Genomic DNA, 23,892 nt, shown 5'->3' with positions numbered 1-23,892 from the left:
AACTGTCTTTATCTTGACCCACAAGTTCTGCAGCTTTTACCCTTCTGATTCTCTCTCTGATTGCCCTGGTGAGGGAGTGAGTGAGGGGCTGTGTGAGCTTCGGCTGCTGGCTGGGATTAAACCATTACAACCATATCTGAATTGAATTTTAATAAAATACCCTCTTCCTAATTCCTATTGTCCTGAAATATTTCACCCCTCTATTATTTATCCAAAACTTACTCTACACCTGACACCATAAGACATTATAAAACTACCTTCAACCACACCATTTGACAGTGTTACGCATGAGGGGCCAGGAAAGTACCGACAGCTCACAATCTGTGAACAACACTAATGGTGGAACATCTATAGTAGAAATACAGATTTCTGTAGCACTGTTTCTCATTTTCTGCTTCTGCTGGTTGGCAGAAGGAATACACACAGAGGCATCTTTGGACAGAATCATCATATGTCAAAGAATTGTTCAGTTTGGAAAAGATCTGAGATGCAAATACAGCTTTGAGAGGGAAAACACTACAGAGCACTGCATCTTAAGATACCTTTAAGTAACAATTTTACAAAACCAGATTTTGAATTAGCTGCTTGTTGACAGAAAATGCCTGGTTACATATTTCTGTAAGAACCATGAAAATTCTGCCCTGGAAAACAGGATGAGAAGTCATGGTGGAAAACAAGACATTTTAAGCAGCTACCAAACATAATTGATAATAAAGGGGGAAAATGAAGACAAGAAGAAGAAGACAGTAGCAATTCTAACCAACCTATTTTATTTAAGGTTCTAGACTGAAATTTCAATAGTAAGCAGTAATTTTCTCAGTTGTGGCAAACAATGCAACAGCTAGCAAATTATTGTGAAATATATCATGTTTTCCTCTCATTCATGTTTTCATCTCATTTCTGACCATGAAAACAGTATGCACTTTTGTGTCATGTAGAATCCATTGGAGGATCAGGGTCTCCTTTCATAAAGTGACTGAGGTCACAAACTTCTCCCAGCCCGCATCTAGCATTCCAGGAGAAAAGGGAATGGAAGAAGCACAAAAGGGAGAGAGAACTTCACTCTTTCTTATGTGAGAACACACTAAGGAATATATGGTAATAATGGAAAAATATTCATAACTTTCTTTTATTATTCTCTGATACATTTCTCAAGGCAAAACTATACTCTTGTTCAGAAAGACTGTACTAACTACCCTAGGTTATCCACCTTGCATGCTACAGACACATTTCCTAGGAAAATGAAAACTCAAGAAGTACATTAACAGTCTATTACTGTACAACCTAACATAAATTATTCTGGGGGGGACCCATTGATGACCTCATTTGAAGACAAGATTTTATTTTTTTCACTGCTACCTAGCATGAATACATAACTTTCTCAGGAAAAAAAAATTACTCCTAGGTAGATTATTAAAGGTTTTTCAGGACCTCGCACTGGTAAGACGAATTGCCAAAAGTTAATACAATCACAGCTTCTGAATTTAGACTGAATTTGGCTAGTATTTTAGAAACAACTGTCAGTTCTATTTGTTTTGAAAGATAAAAGATTAATTAGAAGAGATATGGGATGGCAAATCTCCTTTCCTACTTATCTCTGTAATGATCCATACACTGCTTTGGTTTTTTTCTTTCAACTGGATATTCGTCAGCAACACTCAGAATGCACAAACTTGTATCTGGTCATAAAGTTTTATTAGAATTCTGTTGAAATAACAGAATTGCAAATAAATTATGCTAAATAATGAGGAAGTTAAATGATTATACACTGAGCCACTGACTTCTTGGCAGCTATTTGTTTAAGTGCCTGAAGGAGTAATTATATTGCCTCTGGAAGTTTAGTTTAAAGCAACCAAAACCCTAAGCTGTAAAATTTTAAGCAAATAACAAGAACTACATGCAAACTCTCAGGGAAAGGGTGATGAGTAAAACTTCTGATCCATTAACAGAATGTAATAACCATATTTTAAACATAGTTAAAAGACTTCCAAAACTAGCAATTACAGCAACAAATTTTGTTCTTTTAGGTTGTCCTCATATCCCTGCTCCACACATTGAGTTTTGGGTGACATTTTTCTCTAAAAATTGAGATAATTTTAAGATGTAACAACCAACATTCCTCAACAGGGACATACTATGTGGACATCCAGAAACAAAAATGGATGTGAGCAGGCAAGATTTTCAGGGGAACCATAAAATGCAATTATCTTTGTTTTACCATTTATAACTCATAGTGTCCAAGTGGCCTGGGAGAATACCTAATGGAAAACAGCACTCACAACAATAAATTAACAATTATGAAAAGCAGACAGTGCATTCCCAGCTTACATTAAGCATGAGAAGTCCTGTCACAAATCCATTTTAGGACTCAATACGGAAGAATAGACAACAAGGAGAACAATCTCAAGTCTCTGTACACTGACCAATTTCAGTCTCAGGTGAACATGAAAGCAACAGCCATATATTCTGTAGTTCAGGTATTTCACAGTGAAATGTTTAGACAAAAGCAGAATTCCACAATTTAAAGACTGAGCTTTGCAATATTTAGAAATGCTTGGGTTTTTTTACCATATTTCGTAATTAATATTTTTACTCTTTTGCAAAGTACTTTTGTAGCAGATAAATAACATCAGCTGAAAAAAAAATTCCTACCTGTTTCCTCTTTTCAGGTGGAAGTGATGGATCTCCATCCTACAAATAAACAGATATATTTTATTTGCAACTTATTTCTGAAACCAGAAACTGTATTAATTCTGTGAATCTAACTGTAGAACATGTATTTTAACTAAAATGTTTTCAATTTTTTAAAACACTGCTGATTAATACCATTAATTCTAAATTCAACTTTAAAAAAATTCTAAATTTCAAGATTTGTTTATATTTCTAGAACAGTTCAATACAAATTTGTGTTGCATTAATTTTCATACTGGTACATTAAGTTGCTGTGGAATAATAATATCACAGTCAGTTTTTAAATGGAATTATCACTGAAACTAATTTCCTCAGAGCATGCACTTCTGTGTCCTATATAACAAGCACCGCCTCATCAATGCAGAACAAATGAGTAATAATATGATCAGGGCAACTGCAACTGCAGGACTACTGCAAACAAGTACCTAAACATTTTTACAGCAGCCATTATGGAATTCTTTCCAATTTTTTTTTTGAGGTTCACCTTTGTCCCCCAATTATACAGTCTTCATAAAGAACAACCTACAATCAGCTCCCGATACTTCTTTTTCAGAGACTGGTGTCGTTCCCGCAGCTGGTTGGCCATAAGTTTGTACTGGTCTCTTTCTTGTTGACAGGTGTCCAGCTCTTTGGAAAGGATTAGCAATGCCTCCTTTTTACTTTCCAGTTTCCTTTTGCACACCAGATACTGCAGAAGATAAAAACCCATACATGAAACAAGCCATTTCTACCCAAGCCAGCACTGGATACAAGAGGCTCAAGCTCTTCTCTGAAAAGTTGGAGGAAGACTGCACAAGATCAAAGTCTGCCACAAGTCATCTTACCTTATTAATAACAATCATGGGATATCTTGTATAGAAAGCTTGAAATCCATCTGTTAGGCCACATGTTCACCTAACCACTGTGACTTAGAAAAATGTACCAATTTAAGTTTCTCATTCTTTTCCTTATATGCAATAATATGAGGAACTTACAATTTGCCCAGCAGCCCTGGCAAGGCTGCTAGAAGGAAGGAGCATTTGCATCCCTTTTCTACACGTGGTCCCAATACCCAGTTCCCAGGTAGCTTCTTGCTTCAATCGTTCCTGCTTCACTTCCCACTGCCGTCCTTCTCCCACTATGAGCAATGTCCTCTGGGCTCAGCCTCCCAAGTGGACACTGAAATGGGACCATGTTATAGCAGAAGGGGCTGCATGAACGATAACCAAAATTTACCTCGACTATGAAACAATTACAGTGTGATGCCCTAACGCCACACGTAAAAGAAACTTAATTCTGCTGTGATACTACAGGCACATGCTTGCTTGAGTGAAAAAAATGGGAAATAATGCAGGAATGCTGCAAATACTTTAAAAGGACAGGGAAGACAGAGATGAGCCTTCCCCTGCAGCCAGCACTTATCATGTGAAGGGCTCATGCACTAAGCAAAGCAGAACTTGCAAATCTTAGCTGTTCTGCATTAGTCTGATCTGCTTCATTGCCTTTCCCCATTGAAAGGAAGAGTAACGTGTATGTCATCCTCAATGTTACCTATCAGGACTTTCAGATAACTTTTTTCACTTAACATGATGTTCGATCAGCAGATTCTTATTACCCATCACTTGACACCACTCATGCTAAAGTATGTATTTCTGTTTCTGATGTTACTGACATAAGACATGGCTCTAAATACTTTCTGAATGTGATCTGCAAGAGACCAAATACCACAGCAGTCATGAAAACAATTTATAGTTTCATTATATCCTCTGACAAGAATACTTTGTCATTATGGGCTCTTGCACAAAGCAAGAACATCAGCACTTCCATACTGTTCAAGTCAGCGCTGCTCTTTGGGACAAAAATCATTCTTTGTATGTACTCCTTGCTTGGAATTAACTTTGTTAACCTCAATTTCAAGTCAATGAGAAAGGAAAAAGCGAGTTTAGTATATTAGTTCAGACAACTTTTTCCAAAAATGGTAACTGCTTAGCTGTAAAAAAGTAGGAAGGAAATGAGAAAAGCAGTTCCAAGAAGGATTTGAACTCTCAAAAAGGACACGTCCACCTTGGATTAATTTTATTTCTGGCAATACTGAAGTTGAAATCCTGCCATAAATTTTCTGGATTATGATGCCTTGGCATCAACAAAGGCAAGTGTACCTATGTACTTATGTCCTTACTGATACCTTACACGAATGTCAAATCCCTTGATAAAGGATGGAAAGGTATGAGAAGCTAAACTTTAATATTGTCAGTAAGTGATTATAGTACACTGCTTCAAACTTGATAAGGTAATTCCTTCCCTTACAGTGAAATATTTGTCAATCTCTCTTCTTTTATTCCGTGTTTCATCCTCTAAGTAATTCTAAAATAAGCCTTTGCTAAATTGTTTTTAAATGTTAACAATCTGAGAGAGTAGTTGCAAATAAAAATGAGCAAAAGCAAACTTCACAATCACTTAAAAAAACCCAAGAACCCAATAGCCTAAAGTCCTGATCCAAGTGGTCTAGCCTGTTCCTTTAACAGGAAGAATCCTAGGAAGAATGGGAATAAATTAAGCTGGCCCATCCAGCCAACACCTGTGTGGAGTAGAGCAGCCTATACCCCACACACAGTGGGAGTGGAAAGAAGCCAAACATCTTGCCTCATATACCCAGAGTACCTGCAGGTGCCTGCAAGCCTTGCCTCTAGTGCTGCTGGATGAAACCGTGCACGAGAGTCAGGAGTGAACCAGAGCATGTGGATTAGACTGTAAAACCCAGTAGTTACCCAGCAGGAACTACAGACATAGCAGCAAACAAATCTTGATTCTGCCGTGAGTCACAGCCCTCTTGCAAAGGAGGCAGAGCATATGAGAAGGCTTTGCCTTTTACAGCAGCACTGGCAGGGGCTGGGGAATTCTCCACTACTTATTGGCCTGAGGATAACAAACCATAAACAGATTGTGGGGACAGTAATGTTAAGGGCCTAAATGAAAAGGAATAAGGATGGCCTCCTTGTTTAAAATCTGTTTTAAGTAGATGAACTATATACTGATGATGTTGGCATGTCTCCTCAATGTACTATTTGAGTTTTACTATAAAAATTACCACATAAAAGACTTTTTGAAGTAATTTTTGCCTTTTACACATATTGACTTTTCCAAATAAATAGAATAAAAACAGTAATAAAATAATAATTTGTTTCCATGGGCTTATGGTACAAGAAACAATAAAGCCAGAGCATTTCTGTGGAATCTGATTATTCAACAGGGCTATGTTTGCAGTTCCCATTACCATTACTGAAGGAAAACCAAATTTCACAAAGACAGATCTCAAAGAGGTTATTCAATATATTTGTTTCTGAATCTTAAAAAACAATGTAGCAATAATGGCCATAAAATGACCTAACAACTGTATACCAGAAATGGGTTCTAGTCAGGGAAATAACTGAGTCCTAACAGTGATTTCCCTTATATGGACAAATAAATGCAACAAAATTGTTATGCTGTCAAAAAGAACACAGGAGTGTGACAAGTCGTTTTGGAGCAATAAAAGCAATAAGGCAAATTTTCTCAAACAGTCTGAGAAAAAGAAAAGTATTCAGTAGATGCTTCTGGCATTCACTCATATAGAGACTTCTTCCCCTGCAGCTGAAGGAAAGCCCACATCTCAGGTGCTGTCTATCAGTGAAACACACAAGTGAATTCTGCTATACACTGTAGTTATTATGAAATGTTCTTATTGTCTTTTGTTTCTTTTTAATAATTGGTACAAAATAATCTCTGACTTTAAAAAAGTTAAATGAGAACCAGCTGCTATACATTCAATCTGAAAGTTACAATGTACAACTTTTCATATCTGTCTAGTGACTTTTATCTACCAATGTGCTGTTATCTGCAATAAAGTAAATTATAATTGCTACAAGGAAGATCATAATAATTAAAGGAATATATATGACATCCTACATTACTGTCTGAACTGCTTTACAGCCAGATGACTACTTTGGTGAAATTGAGTAAAAAGAGACTGGCATTACAGGAGAGCGTAACTGCTCCAAGGTGACCCTCTACATCGAACACTTACTATTTGTTCATTGCTATTTTTAGTGACAAATCTGGGTAGATCTCATTAATGATGCTGTAGACATGGTCTAATAATCTGATGAAGCTGGGACATGGTCAAGGTTTTAGACTTTCTTTTTTTAAACCAACGAACACACTGAATTCCTATCGGATATTTTTAATTTGTACAAATTACTGGCCTATATTTTGGTATTTAATGACAATTAATGTCATGGAAAACATCTAATTTTCTGAAAGTAAAAGCAGAGATACTATCTCCAATCTGTGCTTTGGAATAACTGTGGATCATATTCTGTCTTTTCTTGACACTTGAGGGTCTTGTATCCTCAAATGCCGAAGGCCTACTACATTATACTGGGCCTTGAAACCTATCATCTACCATGCTCTCTGAGAAACCATGAAATCTACTCATTATCTTTTAACAAGAGAACCAACTGCAACCAAACTGCCTTAAGTTTTATCAAATTTCCCGACTGTACTCTTGGAGAAATTTTTGTTGTAGCAACTGAAGGGTCCCAAAACGCATTGCAATCTCACTATTTGGGATGTTTGTTGACTGTGTTTCTATAATGTTGCTCCCCTTGACTTCAGATTAAACTGTTAACTTATCTGAAAGAGTCAAGCACTCAGATCCAGAGAAATACACAATTACTGGCCATTTGCTTGCCATCTCACTTCCTGATGTGATTTACCTCTGATAAATCCTGAAATAATGCAGTGACCTTGGTTTTATCACACCATATCAACTCCGCTTTTCCTGCTGCCCGGCTTTTGCTGCACTGGCTGCCTCCTGGCTGCTGAAACACAAAGCAGGCTGGTATCTTTCACTGATTCTGCAAGTGATATAAGCAGCTCCTCAGAACACCATGCCTTGTCTTTATGACAATACTACACAACATCATCTTCACTGGCCATTTAGGAATACCACAATTTAGTAGTTAACACTACTGTGTGATGGGGCCCAGCCCTCAGAAGTTCAGTATGCTGTGCATCAGATAGCATTATTAATATCTGTTTGTTTCACAACATCCCTGTGGGTCTCAGTCCGAACTGAAACGTGGAAAGATGAAAAGCAAACACTTGTTTTGTTGCCTAGAAGTCCAGCATGCAGGTCTTCACAGCACTCTCCCACAGCTCCAGAGAATTTTGGAATGCAGTAAATCACAATGCCAGCTCTTTTAGCATTTTCATTTAATTTTCCAAATGTCAAAGTCATTACAGCGCCAACCCAACCAACCACAGACCTTACAGTATCTGCTACACTTTGTTCTTCCCTATAGCCCCTGCATTTGTCCACATTAGGAAAAGCTGTTGAATTGGTGGCTCCAAAGCCTGTTGGGCTCCTCACAGAGGTTTGGTGAATTACATTTCATGCTTTCTTTGAGAAGGAAACATGACAGAATGTTAAGAGATAATACAAACATGAAAATCTCAGCAGTTTTTCCTTCTTTTTCTCCCTTGTCCACAGAAAAAAAAATGTGGAACCATGGGAAAGGTGTGCTCTGCCAATTACAAGCAGGCTGGGTATCTCTTCAGAACTCATGTCTGGAAATCATGTTGAAAGCTAGCTACTTCAACTAGAACTACTGCTCAACAGTTTGGTAAGTCTAAAATTACTAGGCAAGGGAGCTCAAGAGACAAGCATATCACCTCCCTCTGTGCTGCTGAAGACCATGCACAGTCAATAAACAAGAAATAGCCTCTTGTGAATGAAAAATTAAATGGAAATTACATCTCTTAACTTTAGGAGGCATAGTCACATATGAGTAGCTGTAAACAGCATACACTAAACACTCTAATGTGTGGGATGTGACAAATGAAAGAGAAGCACTTTGACATTGGATTTAATTCTAGAAGCTGGCAAATCTGAGGGACCTTGAAGATCATCTAGTTCCAACTCTGTTGCCATGGGCAGGGACACAGACCACCTTGCTCATACTCCCATCCAAACTGGCCTTGAAGAACTCCAGGTATGGGAATGAGGAATGGAATGCACTCTTGGGATAGTATTTTGAGATTTATGAAGATCATTGGTTTATGGAGGACTTGGGCGACCAGCAAGAAAATTCTTGCTACAGCTCAGTCTCTTGTGTCAAACCAGCAGTTTTTGACCAGGCCTTCACCTTACAATTTTACACTGGCTTTTGAATACTCTAGACATGGGTCATGGAGTGACATAAACGTTAGACAAAACACCAAGAGTCCAAGCAGAAAAATTACATGGTAACCCAACAGAGTAATTAATCTTTCATATAGCTATCTAACTATCTATATCTCCATACACCCATCACCAATACATGAACTTAGCTGGAGAATAGGTAAAATTTATATGGATACTTGCTCCTAAAGTGAGCTCTTCTGCATCCAGTTTGTGAGATTATCAATGGAAACAGTGACTCTTTTATGCTCCTTCAGTGTTTGCTAAGCTGGCTTTGTCCCAGTATTCCTACCTACGTCATCCTATTCAGTTAAAGAATGCTTAAGGTACATATGGTGCAAAGATTGCTCAGAGTACCAGCTGCACACTAGGCCTGAAATATGCCTGGCTGTAAAATAAGTGGAAAAATACATAGATATGGAGGCAAAACAACAAGCAAGAAGTTAGTGATGGGCATAACAAAAACAGAGAAAGGTGTGTGAAACGCACTGAAATGGAACCAAAGTCAAAAGGAAAAAGAAGAGTAAATATATAAAAAGACTGAAACAATTTTTTTTTTCTAATGAAAAATGAAAGGCAACCTACAAGAACAAATGCTGTGTGTACAAGTTTCTGTCCATAAGGACCAAACACACATCCTTACCACTTCCCTTAACACCTGTAGTACCATAGTTTTGAAAGTTACAGCTGCTTTGACAAGTATTTCAATTACTGCTACCTTTCAAACCCGGAGAATTTTTCACGCAAATGAAAAAGTATGTCACCACAGGTCTAAACCCACCATCTGCTAGTCTTTTATACCAAGATTTTTAACCCCATCTTATGTTTTAACTGTCTACCATCTGCAATGGGAATGTTTGTTTAGAGCTACCATGGCTTTTCTTGCCTATGCTACCTTGTATTTTGAAAGCATTTCAAGACTTTTATGGAATGTGCTGAGGAAAAAAATTACCCAGCAAACACTGAAGCTAGGAGGCCTTGAGAAAATCTGTACTGCTGAGGGACATGGTAAATTCAAAAACCTTATTACAAGTTAATTCAGAAGTCTGACCCACTTTCTCACAGACCCATTAGAATGTTGGAGTTAAGGGGTAAAACACATGGAATGAATCGCAACAGCCAATGGAAGAGGAAGGCAAAAGAGGAAAACCTGTATCTTGACAGATTTCACCCAGAAAAACAGGCTGTAAGCCTGCTGTGGAAACAGAGAGAAAGGAAGGAAAGGTGGAACATAAGTCACAATGCCTCTAATTTTTCCTGAAAAAAAGAAATTATATGTATGTTTAAGTATCTACAAGAATGTAGCTAAGCACAGTCATTACACTTCATTACAATAAAAAAGCCCCTAAGCTGAACTAAGTGTTCAATTTTAGGACTGAGTTTTTAGGTTAAACTATATAAAAAGTGAAAAAGTTCCAAAGTAATTCTATATTACTTTTTAAAGCAAGGAATAGCAACATTTCCACTGAACATACCTTGTGAGTTGTCTCCCACCTGAAATCACCCCCATCCCAAATAAAACTCCATTTGAGAAATGAGATGTCAGATTATTCAACACTGCACAACCAGGATATTACTGAAAATGCACTCTCCACTTTCTCCTGCATCATTTTGTGTCTTTGGAAGTACTGTCTTCACAGACAGTCTCCAATTCTGGATGTTCTGTACTAGCACAGATGTGGGCCCATACAAACCCCCACTGAAATCACAAGCAGTAGTGACAGGTTCAACACCCTGAACTCGAGTATTTTTTTGACAGGTCAGGGCCTTAGGCCTTACACTCAGTTAACATAATGGAGGCAAAGCCATCCTGAAAACAGGGGAATTCATCTGTGTGCCTCATACTGTAGGACAGTAGACTCAGGTTTATCCAGGCCAATGCCATTTGCACAGAAGTTTTATCTGCCAGCTGTAAGCAAAAAACCACTATTTTTACAGTAATGCAACGTAAAAAACAGCATGCCAGCCTACTTCATGAGTTTGTCTAATAAACAGATTTGTCTTCAATAACACTCCTTTACAGGCTACTAACCTCAAGCTGGTTTGAGTTTGGTGACTTACCCTACGTGAAAATGTGTACCGGTAAACACTGCGGATGTTCTAATGAGGATGCAGTGGACAATAAAGTTTCTATTCATGTAACTGGAAAATCATCCACCTGTTGAGGCTCATGGTCACGGTGCCATCACATTCTTTTCTCGCACAGTACAAGTGTCACCCCGGGTGCCCAAACCCTTCCCTATGTGATTCAAGTGAAGCAAGAGCAGAAGGCACAGGGTCAGCCCGGTCACCCAGGCCAGTGCCGCAGCTGGGCTGCGCTGCTCTGCTCGCTGCTCCTCCGGGCCCGCGGCCTCGGCCATCCCGCAGCTCAGGGAGCCCTCGGCGGTTCCAAACCGCAGCAGCAGCGCCTACAACCTGCTCTCTGCAGCCCCGGGGAGGCTGATACACGGGGAGGTTCGCGGGCCCTCGCTGCCGGGGCTCCGCAGCAGCGCAGGGCCGTGGCGCGGCCCGAGCCGGGCAGGGCCGGCGGCAGACGTGTCCGCAGAGCTCAGCCGTGACCGGCACCGCTCGGCGCCCGCCGCCCTCTCGGCCTGTGCCGCCGCTGCCGCCCTCTCGGCCGCGGGCCGGGTCCCTGCCGGCGGCTGCGGCCCTCTCCCGGCATTTCCTCGAGGCGCGGGGAGCGGCCGGGCCCGCCCGCCGTCCTGCCCCGGTGCCGGGCGCCCGGCCCGCGGCCCCCCCGCCGCCTCACCTCGCTCAGCAGCCCCTGCCAGTCGCTCTCGCTGCGGTGGGAGCTCATGGCTCCGGCGGGCCGCGGCGCCGCTGAGCGTCTCCTCCCGGCGCGGCCTTCGCCGAGCAACCCGCGGGAGAGGCGGGGACTGCGGCCACTCTGCCGGCCCGCCCTGTCCCCGAGCGCCGCCGGGACCGGCCGCCGCGGGGCCGAGCTGCCGGCGGGGCCGAGCTGCCGGCGGGGCCGAGCTGCCGGCGGGGCACAGCGGCGGGGCACAGCGGCGGGGCCGGCGGCACCTGCCGAGAGTCTGCCCGCGTGTGCCGGAGACGGGCCCTCCTCCTCCTGCATTACCGCTTGGCGCTGCTGCCGTCCCGGGCTCTGCATGGCCAGAGGACTGGTGGATGAGGGGAGCCGCATCAGGCAGGCTTTAGCCTTTTATATGTGTAACATATATCTGTAACGAAACTATGTACGCAGTTGTGTTGTGTGTGTAATGCAGGCCGCAGCGGGACGACAAGGCAACCACCTTCTCAAAACGTGATAGTGGAACGCTGCCCACTCCGGGCACAGATCTCCGTTGTCGCTCGGTTAACTAAGTGTAAATAACCTAATGACCCAGGACTTGATCTGGCTTCCTTATCTCCCCGTGGGCACAGACGCTCGTCCATCAGCACTGAAACCCAAGCGGAGCGCTCCTCGCCCTGATGCCTCTGCTGCAGCCGTGCCCTGGGCCGCTCCCATGGCTACAACATCCCCACAGGCCAGGTCTGCCATGGGATACATCATGTGGGATCTTCAGTGTGCTCCTGACACGGCGAATGTCCCCACGACTTAACGTTTTCCAGACAGAGTAAAGCACACTTGCACGGAGTATTTGAGCAGTTTAACCAACAAGTACTCTTTGTTTTAAATATCATCACAAACAGCACAAGACAACGAGATAAAATACGCATTCCTTGTTCCTTACCACAATTTACCCATTGTTAAGATTTGTTTGCGATTTGGTGTCTAGGCACAATGTCCTTCTGTTCTCTAAAATGGCTTAGAGAGCCCCGTTTGACAGCTTCACATCCCTTTGAGCGGGTGATGCCTTGGCCACTGAGAACATTTCTGTTCCAGGTGCGTAATTAATGGCTTATATGGAAAGAAACATAGGCCATATCCAAACTCAGCAGGAACTCTCTTTGAATGGAAGGTTATCAATTTTAATAAATGCATGTGGTTATCTCCATAGTTTAAAAAAAAGAAAAAAAAAGGGAGGAAAAAAAAAGAAAAAAGAAGAAAACAAACAAACAAAAAAAAAAGGTCCAAGAGAGCAGCTAGCTTTAATATGGAACTTTAGTTGGATAGTTACAGAGTTCATACATTTCACCTGCAAATTATTAGCTTAGATATTTTCTCCAAATTTTAAGCCATTTTCTCCTGTATTAGCTGTTTCTTGTCTCTAGGCTTTGACTTAGTTACATTCTGTAACTTTAATGCTACGGACAGTACATTTGTCTTTGCTATTTGTCCATATTTTTCTGTAGTTTATGTTTTTAAGTGTGTGATATATTCAGTCCTGCATCTCCTTGCATGCTTCTCAGCAAATGTTTTCTGAAAACAACACCTTATTTGCACAGGCTAATAGCAAATATTGAAAATTAAGTTAACAAAACCTATAATTTAAACCACAGCTTAAAAGAATTTTTAGTTATATTAGAAACGAAATTATTTTCTTAGTTATTAATAGTTAAAGTTGTACAACTGCTAGTGCAGATGAACCAAACAGAATCTTTTTCCCAGTTCTGCTTCTCATTTACAGAATTTCTCTCCTTCGTTTTCTTGGTTATGTAGCATGCTAGACTCAGAATACTCTTGCAGAAAGAGCACTACTTTAAGAAAGATGACCCTTCAAAAGCCCTCTTTTGTGAGGGATGTCACTCATTTTAATCCCAAATATGCTCACACTCCTCACAAACATAAGGTTTTAATTTTTATTGATGATAAATATTCAAATGAGAAGCAAATATTCAAGAAAGAGAGGTTATTAAAACAAAAGGAACTCTCAATGCTTTCAGCTCTTACAGTTTTATCAAAAGGCTGATGAGAGCTGATGCTTTTCAGAAAGCCCAAGCTGTGGTATGAGAATAGCCACTTCCTTTTGAAGTAAAATTCAAGGGAATAAATTAAAAATAAGATGAAATGTGCCTTAAGTACATTTGATAGGATCAGAATGAAACTAAAAGAACTCAAATACGTATTTTTAAGTAATCACTTTTAGTTCCTGATATCAAGACTTGTCAGTTTCTTTGGCTTTTCTGTTCCTTTCTGCCTTACTCACCCCTATGTGTTAGTTTTGCATTGACTGATATTTAGTAAGGAGGTAAGAAGCCACCAATGGAAGTGATTTTCTAAGAAAAGCTACTAGCAGTTTTTACTAGTAGTAAAAAAAGGAAAAGTGTTCTAAATGTTTTATTCTGATATTTCTCTTTCTTTTTTTTCCTTTTCTTTTAGTTCTATTTAAAGAAAGTTTTCTTTTTACTTTCTAAAGTTTTAAGCCAGCTTTGCTCTTCTCCTAATCCTATCTCACAACAGAAAAAAGTAAATAATTCTAAGTAAGTGCATTGGCATTTAGCCAACATTAAACCGACTACATTAATTAGTACATTAGCCAAAAAATTCAAATTAGCAAACCAAAACCACTACACCATGGTTACTGCAAACCCCAGTGTAACAGTCCCAGTTGGAACCAGCTTCTAGGTGGGAACAAATTGAGATATGGGTCCTGTTGTAACTCAGACAACCAAGTTAAGAAGAAGATGACAGGAAAGAAATACTATCACCCTAGTTTTTAAATAGGAAACTGAAGAGAGTAGGATTGCCTTGCCCAAGAAAACTTAAGTTTCAAACAAAACCAGGCAGAAAAATTGCAGGTTTCAGGAGTACTAGCCTGCTGTTTTAATTGCAAAACTGACAGGTTGTCTTGGTTTTCTTCCTGCTTGCTGCAGTGATTGCTTTTGCACCATTGCCTTGCGAGTATTAGAGGAACACAGTGAATGCCTGAGACAAAAAAATCATCTCTCAAACTTCCTCTTCAGCTACCAGCCCGTTGTCTTTGTCTCTAGATCTGTTATCTTTTCTGCTTTCTTCCTCTATACATTCACTAGATAAACTTATCTGCTTCTAGTGTTTCATCTTCCTTCTCTGCAATTCTGCTTTGTGATCAATCTTTCCCTTAGTATCTTGATTTCATCTGTCTTTTCACCAGATTACCCTCCACTTCTCTAAGCATTTTGTATATTTCATTAAGAAAGCTCCAAACTTTCTAAAAAACTTTTTTTTTTTTTGGCCTGGACAAATTACACATTCAGAATCAGATCTAAGCTACTGTGGCTCATTGATGCAAGTACTTAGGTAAACATATGTAAGAGATTTAAACAACAGTTTTCATTTGTAGGAGATTTAATCAACATTTCTTAAACACAGCTTTCAGAAATCAGCATCTTTGTCATCAATTAAGAAAGAAAATAGCCTGGATTTGTATCCACAGGTAAGCCAACAAAGGGATTCCTTCAAATTTTGCTGCTTCTTTTTGTCAACATTTGTCTGCTGCACTAATATCAGCATTATATCTATGTCCAACTGCAAGGAAATATATGAGTAAAACCCCCGTGTAAATCCGTAAGATCTGGACAGGCTACATAACTGAAATGTAATGAAAACATGTAGTGCTTGTCTTTTCAAGGATGATTCAATCTGACTCTCCATGGATATTTCAGGGTTCCATTTAATCAGGGTTTAAATATCTCTGAATTAGGATATAACCTATCAAAGATAAAACATTCATTTTTATACTCTTGCTAATTTATATTGCCATTATTCTTTTTCTTGTTCTTGCTAATCTGATGTTAACCATATACTCAAAACTTTGTGCACACATTTTGGAGGAAGTATACTGTGTTTGTTAGGGTTGCCATTATGTTTAGCTTTTGTCTATTCCCATATTTGTTTTTTCTACTTTACTTTTCCCTTTCTTTTTTTACAGGCTGCTTTTTATCCATTTAGATTCCAGCTGCACCTTCTCAATTTTCTCAGGTTCATTGCTGGTTTCACTATCCTGTATCATCTCTTCTACTTCACCATGCATGATCTGTCAGCAGGACAGTATGATCTGCAGATCAGAAGCAGTTTAGCAGTTATTAATTTGAGTTGAATCCTTTTGTGGCCAGTCAAGTCCGTGAAGGACACATCTTAGGCAAACAACAAAGATCACTAAAATGATGGTGTTTCTCTTTTCCTCTTCAATGGTTTCAGACCTTCAGCATATTGCTTTCCTTTGTGTATTAGATGCTTCCTGTAGCATTAAAATTCGAGGTAGTCTTTATTTTCTTATTTTTTGCCTTTTTTAAGCTATCTTATGACTGTTAGTTGGTGCAACTGAATACTGGAATTCAGAGTAGAGTATCTCTCTCTTCTAGAGAGAGAGTGGAAAAAAATCTCTCTCTTCTAGAAAGAGAATGGAAAAAAAGAAAATTTTGGGGAAGAGATGGGAACAAACTATGATCCGCACATACCAACTCTAGGGTTGTCTTGAGTTGCAATATATAACCAAAAGCATGTGTTCTATTCCCGATCTGTTGAAAGCAGTTGAAGAGGTGTTTTTTCTTTCAACTCAAGGGGGAGGGGGTGGGTGCCTTCTGTTAATGGACCAGCTGTTAAAACCAGGTGGATCTCTTCCTGGACCCATCCTCACTCCAGGGGGTTACCTTCTATTAGTGGGCCATTAAGGCTTACCAACAACATTACACATTACATCCTCCCATTGTGAGATGCTTCACCCAGTGGGAGGAGCCAAGCATTCCTACCTAGATAAAAGCTGAAATTCAGCATTGCAGCCTAGCTTGTTTTCCACTGGATTCCCAGAGGAAGGTTAGACCCATCTTGCTGCCAGTGGACCCTTCTACAGGATCATCTCTACTCAAACAGAATCACATCTGTTATTTCAGGAGAACTTTGGTATTTGGACTCCTCCCAACACCCTGACCCAGGGTGTCAGGTTGTATTCTGACTCTGTCAGTGTTTCTAGGATTTTTTGATTGTTTGCTTTACTACATTTGTATTTTTTAAATACTCCTAGTAAAGAACTGTTATTTCTATTCCCAAATCTTTGCCTGAAGGCTCTTAATTGCAAAATTATAATAATTAGGAGGGAGGGGAATTACATTCTCCATTCTAGAGGAAGCTCCATCTTTCCCTGGCAGACACCTGTCTTTTCCAAACCAAGACAAGGATGAAACTTGGTGGTGAGGTCTGGCCAAAGAAGGGGGGAAAACCAAGGCAAAGCTGCAGTTAAGAGGGAGTGCAGATAGTAGGCAGGATACTCATGGAAAGAATTGAGGGGAAAGCTGTAAGATGGTGGGGCAGAGGAGAGACTGCAAGCTTGGAAACAAAATGATTTTGGAAATGAGCAAACACATATAACCAAGAGAACTGTCCTGACTTCAAGGTTTCCTGAGTGACTAAAAATCCCAAGTCAAGAATGTTCTGTAGTATAGATTTTCTCGTAGTAATATTTTATGCATAAGTTCATATGCAGGCACTTTGAACAATTTTGTTTTAAAGCCTGGTTTCTCCAAAGCTGTGTGATGTTGCAGCACCTAACTCTTAGGCACACTGCTGTCTAGAGAAACCTCTGGCCTCCAGATACCAAAGTCTTCATTGGAAAACAGTTGTTTTTTTCTAGCTTGCCTAGGGTAGAAATGCTCAAAAAATTGGTTGAATTGTGGGCACAGGTATTAGCGCAGGTAACCAGGCCCTAAAAATTGCTAGCAAACACCCATTATATGGAACTGTTCAGTTCAAACACTTTCTTTTGTGGACATACTTAGTCTGACACCAAGTATGGTCTTCAGTGAAGTCCCCCAGGAACACCAGGCTGTGGATGAGACTCTCAAATCCAACTTGGACATGAAGGATCTCGGTTCTCTAAATTCTGTAAAATTATTTATTTTGATCTAGGCTGTATTGGAAAAGTTGAGCGCTGTTGTCTGTCCTAGTAATAGCAAATAACCATGTAGGGATTAATAACAATTTGTGTTCACCAGCAGAATTTGTGGTTCTTCCCACACCATAAGAATAAGGAAAACTAAGCAGGAACTAAAAGACAGCAGTAAAGAAAACAAGTACAGCACCTCAGAGCCTGTTTTAAGGCTTGTCATTACAGTTGAATAGAGTTAGTGTAAATGAATTCTGTTTTCCCAGAGGCATCAAATTCCTCCTGTCAAGATTCTCTCAAGAGAGACTTGAAAGTCTCTCACTGCCCTCCTGCATTATTATTATTTTCCTTAAAATTTTCTTGCTGTTGGTGTAACTAAAAATCGAGTATGAGATCAGAGAAAATATTTTGTCAAGTGACTCAGACAGGCACAACTGATGGATACTAAGCAAACATGTACTGCATTTTATGTTCCTCTGAGTGCACTAGAAAAAGATAAAAAACAGTTCATTTTACTAAAAATCCAGGTGGGAAATTCACGCTACTTTCTGCTACTGTGAAATTGAAGAGTGACCCAGTACTGCCATCAAATCTGACACATGAGTGGTTTTTCAGATGTGTAGGTTCAATTTTCAACTGGTGGGGTATGACAAATCCCTCAAAACTGTCAGACCATTGCAGAGATATTTATTGCTGTGTGACCATACTAGACTCTTCAGCCTGAAGACCACCACTTTACATATGGGCCAATAATCAGCAGACTGTAAGCAAAGAACAAGATTGGATACATAAAGTACAGCCAGCTTGAGCCTTTTCTTCCTAGTCAATTTAGAGAGAATAAAGAAAGAAAGCCCACTGGCAAAGACCAAAAATTGAGATTGAAACAGATCTTACTGCGACGATCATAGCAAAATAATTTTTCATTTGAAAATATCTGTCTGGAGAAAACCAAAATCTCTCAGCTTTGGTGGGCAGTTTCTCTGCGTTCTTGAGGAAATTTCTCATCAAACCCTGACTGCATGCTTTAGAATGGCAGTGGCACTGAGCTAAGTTTGCCTGGTTTATGTTCAAATTACACAGATTTTTGGGGCTTCAGCTTCCACCTTTTTTAAGTGAAGCTTGGTGAGCATTCTCTTATCTCCCTAGAAACTCGTCCAGTTAGTAAAAGCAGTTGAATCAAGGAGCTGAAGCGTTATTTCTCATCCCAGATGAGATTGTAATAGAAAGAATATAACTTCTCTCACTTCACACAAAGACTTAGTTATAAAAGTACAACAAATTTAAGTGAAGTAATTAAGGGGTCTGTTTTTATGCTCCAGGTTTGAATCAAATGGAAAGAAACAGAACCTTCTAATTATCACAAGAGCCATTGGAGTAGATGCTGTCTAGAGTGACTGTCTCTTTGCTCCTGCTGCTCTCTTGTATGGGGGACACCACCTGCTTCTTTTCCCGTGTGAATTCTAGCTGTTCAATGTCAGATAATTGCTCTTATACCGAGTACTACCAGGTTGTTTAGGAGCATTTTGCAAGTATATGCTTCCCCTTTAACTGCTCTGGACAAGATGTAGATATTATGGAAAAGTTGTGACATTGCCCCAGAATTTCACTTTTCTTATCCATTTAACTGATTAGATTATGATCTTAAGTTATCATTCCAGTGAAAGTGGATCTATAAATATAATTTATTTATGACTGCTTGAGTACCTTTGAATTTCATACCTTTTTCCTTTTTGTTCTTGGTTTGTTACTGGTTATTTTAAAAAGAAACTCTTTCACTGAGAAAGCTGTGGGTTTTTTTCACCATACTTGTTGGTCACTGAATCAATTTAAAATAGAATTACCTGGTCATAATGAGAAGTCGTATGTCACTGGTATGTTTACTTATTGACTCTGACAATCAGTGGAAGCATCAAACAGTCAGTACTAAGAAGAACTCCATAAAACTAGATAAGGTAGTGGCTGAAGGCTCAGACTTGTATTCAGCAGTAGGCAGAAATCATAGGCTGAAGTGTCCCTCCCTGGCCCTTGCCTTGTTCACCAGAGGCAGCTTAAAATAAAAATTATGAAACAGCTTCTGAATCACAATTTATGCCAAACATACTAAAATGAATGCAAAAATGGATTTCAATTACTTTGTACATGCCGTGTGTATCGCTGGTACCTTCTTTAGCCATCTGGTTCACATGTACTGTCTTTTAAAAGTGAGATTCCCGAAACCTGCCCGCAGAGCACAAGATGTAGTTTTGTGGGTGTGTACTAGCAATTCGGTGTGATATCCAAAAATAAGGAGACAAAGACACTCAGATCTCAGCTGAATAGGTCAAACTCTACATGTTTTTTCCAAAAATACTCCCTTCATGTAGAGTTTTCTCTGTCACCTTTTAAGGTTTAAATCAATGTTCTACTTAACAAGAAGTATATTTGTTTTTAGAAATACATACATTTAAAGGGTGGAGTAAATAAAATTAATTAATGCTTTCATTGTTGGAGCTGTGGTCCAAAAGCATCACACTGTTCCAGCAACTTCAAGGCTAGAAGCTGAGTTCTGCAGTGGAACTCTAAATGCTGTGAAAACTTTAAACCCATCAAAACTTTAGGATGTGTAGCCTTTCTCCTTTAAAAGAAGCAACAACATATTGTCTAACAGAGTGTATTGAGTTATGTGGCCCCTTATGTTTGAGCCAATCTGTGTACACAGAAAATTAATCTTTATTGGAACATTGCTAGTTTTTAGGACCCTCCTATGAGCTTACTGTTCTCAGTCATATTTGTACTCAGTTCTAGGCTGTTTCTCAGTCTATTCCTAAAGCAAGGAGAAAAAAATCCACTCAGTAAGAAGTTAAAGCCTGGTTAGTAAGGTGCTTGCTTGGACATTTTGCTGATGGAGAGTGCGCTCTGTACTTCCAATTCTGCATTGTGCATGGGTTTCACTAACAGCACAATGTCATTTTTTTCAACTTTAGTTGTTGGGTAGGTTCTGACACACCAGGAAAATGTATCTGTTTCAATTTGGTATTTAACAAGGTGCACAGATGGTGTTAAAAAGCAGGTAGAAGTGGTTAATCACCTGTGAATTTTAGGCATTTTTCTGCTGTCCATAGAGGACTTAAGAAGTGCATTTACTGCATGGGTTTCTCCACCATGATTTGCAATTTCATGGTTTTCAATCAATCACCACAGAATGGTTTGCAAGTCTCTTCATTCTAAAGCAGTGAAGACCTGCCCATGTCCACATTCCTGGCGCAACAAATGATTTGGGACCTGAATCGTGTGGTATTCAGTATTCACGTTCAGGCAAATCCTTACCTCATCGCACCCTGAATTGTTTCATTTTACTGACACCATCTGTTTCTCACACCTCAACCAATTTGTATTCCATTTCAAGAGTTGTCCCCTGTGCTCAGCTTTCTGACCTTGTAAATTGATCTCCTGTACAGTCTGTAACAAATACTTTCCTGAAATCTGGATGAATTATGTCAAAGATTTCATCTTTATCAATTCAGCAATGCTTTGAAATGACCCTAATACATTTGTCATAAATGATCCTCTTTTAGCAGAAGCAGGCAGCTTTCCCTTTACTAAATCACATTCCTAAATGAATTGTAATCTGCCTTATAAATGTTTCCATTATCTTGCTCACTACTACAGTCAGTCTTACAAGTCTGTATTTTGTTGGATCTTCACAGTGTGTCTTTTTGACAGCTACTGAAGACACTCAACAATGAGTGCATTTCAGGTAAATATTAAGTGCTCCTTAAAAGAAGTAGAAAAAATTAAAGCCTAGTAAGATGTAGTCCTGGTGTTCAATAATAGTTTTAGAGATTCATTTATATGAATGGAGAATAAAGGAGGATTTCTTTATTGCTGGCAGTTAGTGGCAGTGATGGATCATGGCATAGACATTCTCAGTATGACCAAACAATTTCAGTGTATAGAATTTTATACAGCTACAGCTAAAATTCAATGAACTGATTCAGAAGGTTCAGGATAAACTATAACAATAAGTTAAACCCTTAAATCGATTTGGTATTTTAAAAAGATAGGGAGCAGCAAGATGTCATCTTCCTTCACAGATCTAACTTTAACTGGAACTGTAAATCCAGAGCAGAGTATTGGTGGATAAGAGTATATAATGTGTGATTTAAGACCCATCCCAGAAATCAGTGAGGATTTGAGTACACCAACTCTAAAACATTATCAGAGCATTATAAGGGTCCATCCAGAAAGTTAGGAGGATTTTTTTTTTTTAAAGAATAAAGATAAATTTCATATCTTAAAGAGGTTATTTTTGAAGAGTGCCAGGCAAGATGAGAAAAGAAAATGACTGTGAAAGAAGAAGTAGAGTAGCAGAGGCATAGATAACCACTCATCCTACTATCCTTTCAAGATACGAGCTGAGGATGATTTTTATCAATGACTTCCAAATATAACATTATTCAGCTTTCATTATGTTGTCAATCTAATTTGAATGTAAGTTATTCAGAGCACATGGCTATTTTGCCTTTGTGTTTTTCTGTAAAGCACTGCTCCCCCCAGCCAGGAAAAAAGAGAATTCTCGGCTTAGAGGAGATAACGTCCTCATTGAAAGTCCTGTGTACAAATCCTTGTTTTCTAATCACCTTTGTGAAACCTACCCCTGCTACACCACAGACAGAAATTCTTCTTCAGAGTAAGAAAAATTGCAGCTTATTTTTTACTAACCCTGGAACAGCCTCTCTGTTTTATGAGGAATGAGAGAAACTCCCGCCAACTTACGTTAGCTTCTAGAGAAAAAAACCACCTGAATCCCAAGATTTGGCTTTGGTGATGACCTGAAGTTCACAGAATTCTCAATATTGAACAACCTTCATGTCTGAGATGAAATCCTGAATTCTCACTGAAGTGAAATAGAGTTTTTTCATTGACCTTAGAAAAGCCAAGGTTTCAATTCTTCTTTTTGAGACAGGAGTTCATGAAGTTTTTGTATTCTGTGGCATGGTTACATAGAATTGAGTGGTATAGAGATGCCCCAAAAGTAATACAGAAAATATTATCCCTAGATCTGCGAGATCTAAAAGAAAAGCCCCAAAAACCAGCTTGTTATATACTGGCATGTCCACCTTCCTTATCTTAACTCTAAATAAAAGCATAAGAGTTTAACCGAAGGACAATTAAAATCTGAGTACATGCTCTTTATTAGCCTACGGAGTAATTTTCTAGATTTCAGCTTCCCTTTCCCATCCTCTCCCTCTTAGCAATGAATCTACTCTAAATCTCCTTGTTTTTGTTGCATTGTATTTTTCTCCCCGTCTTTGTGTTTCTTTCTCTTTCTCTACAGCTCTTTGACTGTAGATGGGCCCTTTTTCTGTCTGACTTTTTTATGTGCCTTTGAACAGGGCCTGACTGAGGAACTAGTTCATAACTATAAAACTCCAGGCTGGAGAGGCTTTCCTTGCCTGGATCCCCAGATCCGTCACTGGCCAACCCATGGTCCCAATCTCACTCTCAAATGAGGGCAGCGAGGACCACTGTCTCTTGTGTAGGCCAGGTGCATGAAGCAGGACTTCAAAAAATGTCAGCTAATGCTAGCACAAGAATTGACCAAACAAGATGACTACCTACGATAAAAAGCCAGGGACATAAAAGGTATAGGCTTAAGCTGATTCAAGTGCATTGAACATCCATCTGAGAATACAATAGGAACAGTTCAATATAAAAAGACAAATACTAGCTCCACCTCAACAGACTAAAACAACAACAAACAAAAGGAAAATTAAAAGGCTAAAAGAAAAGGGAGCTATTACTTGGGGAAAAGCCAGAAGGTGGTTCTTTCCATCATACACCAGGATGAACATATTGGTGGTGTGTTAAATTCTGGTTGTGGGATCTTGACTGCCCCCTTTTCAGAGCAAAAGGTGTGTTCAAGCTTGTGATGCAAAGCATGGCCAGTCCAAACACATGGAGCAGCTCAGGTGGTGCTGCTGGTGTGCAGCTGCAGAATGGCTCAGTGGGGAATGCCTGCTCACCAAGCAGCAAGCACAAGGCATGAAGGACAGGCGCAATGCAGAGGAAGAGGGAGAGTAATGGTGCTTTTAATCCTTCAGAGACTAAAACACAGCCAAGCAGAGGCTGACAGGTAAAAGAACCAGCCCCTTAACAGCTTACAAAGGGTGCAGAAGCAACCTGGGCAACACCAAGCTGAGCTGAAAGTGTATTCCTGTGGCAGAGTGAAAGCACTAAGGCATTACCGGAGAGCAAGGCTGAATGCAGGCACTAAACACCTCCCAAGCAACAGGAGAAAGCAGTACAGGAAGGCTG

At 39.7% G+C, this 23,892-nt stretch overlaps 1 protein-coding gene across 3 annotated transcripts in view; it reads right to left on the bottom strand.

Moving 5' to 3' along the window:
- The window catches only part of CCDC149 (coiled-coil domain containing 149), a 52,131-nt gene extending 40,395 nt beyond the window's left edge, over window positions 1-11,736 (bottom strand). For all 3 annotated transcript variants that reach the window (XM_066317157.1, XM_066317158.1, XM_066317159.1), the window contains exons 1-3: window positions 11,640-11,736; window positions 3,218-3,379; window positions 2,653-2,691 (exon numbers count right to left, since the gene is read on the bottom strand). In XM_066317157.1, coding sequence (XP_066173254.1) covers window positions 2,653-2,691; window positions 3,218-3,379; window positions 11,640-11,687 — 249 coding nt within the window. In that variant the 5' untranslated portion in view covers window positions 11,688-11,736. The remainder of the gene's footprint in view (window positions 1-2,652; window positions 2,692-3,217; window positions 3,380-11,639) is intronic.
- Window positions 11,737-23,892: the final 12,156 nt, after the last annotated feature.

The sequence above is a fragment of the Sylvia atricapilla genome, chromosome 4, assembly GCF_009819655.1.
Source record: "Sylvia atricapilla isolate bSylAtr1 chromosome 4, bSylAtr1.pri, whole genome shotgun sequence".
NCBI lineage: Eukaryota > Metazoa > Chordata > Aves > Passeriformes > Sylviidae > Sylvia > Sylvia atricapilla.
The sequence above is the reverse complement of the archived record's forward strand: the minus strand, read 5'-3'. Positions and strand labels throughout refer to the sequence as shown.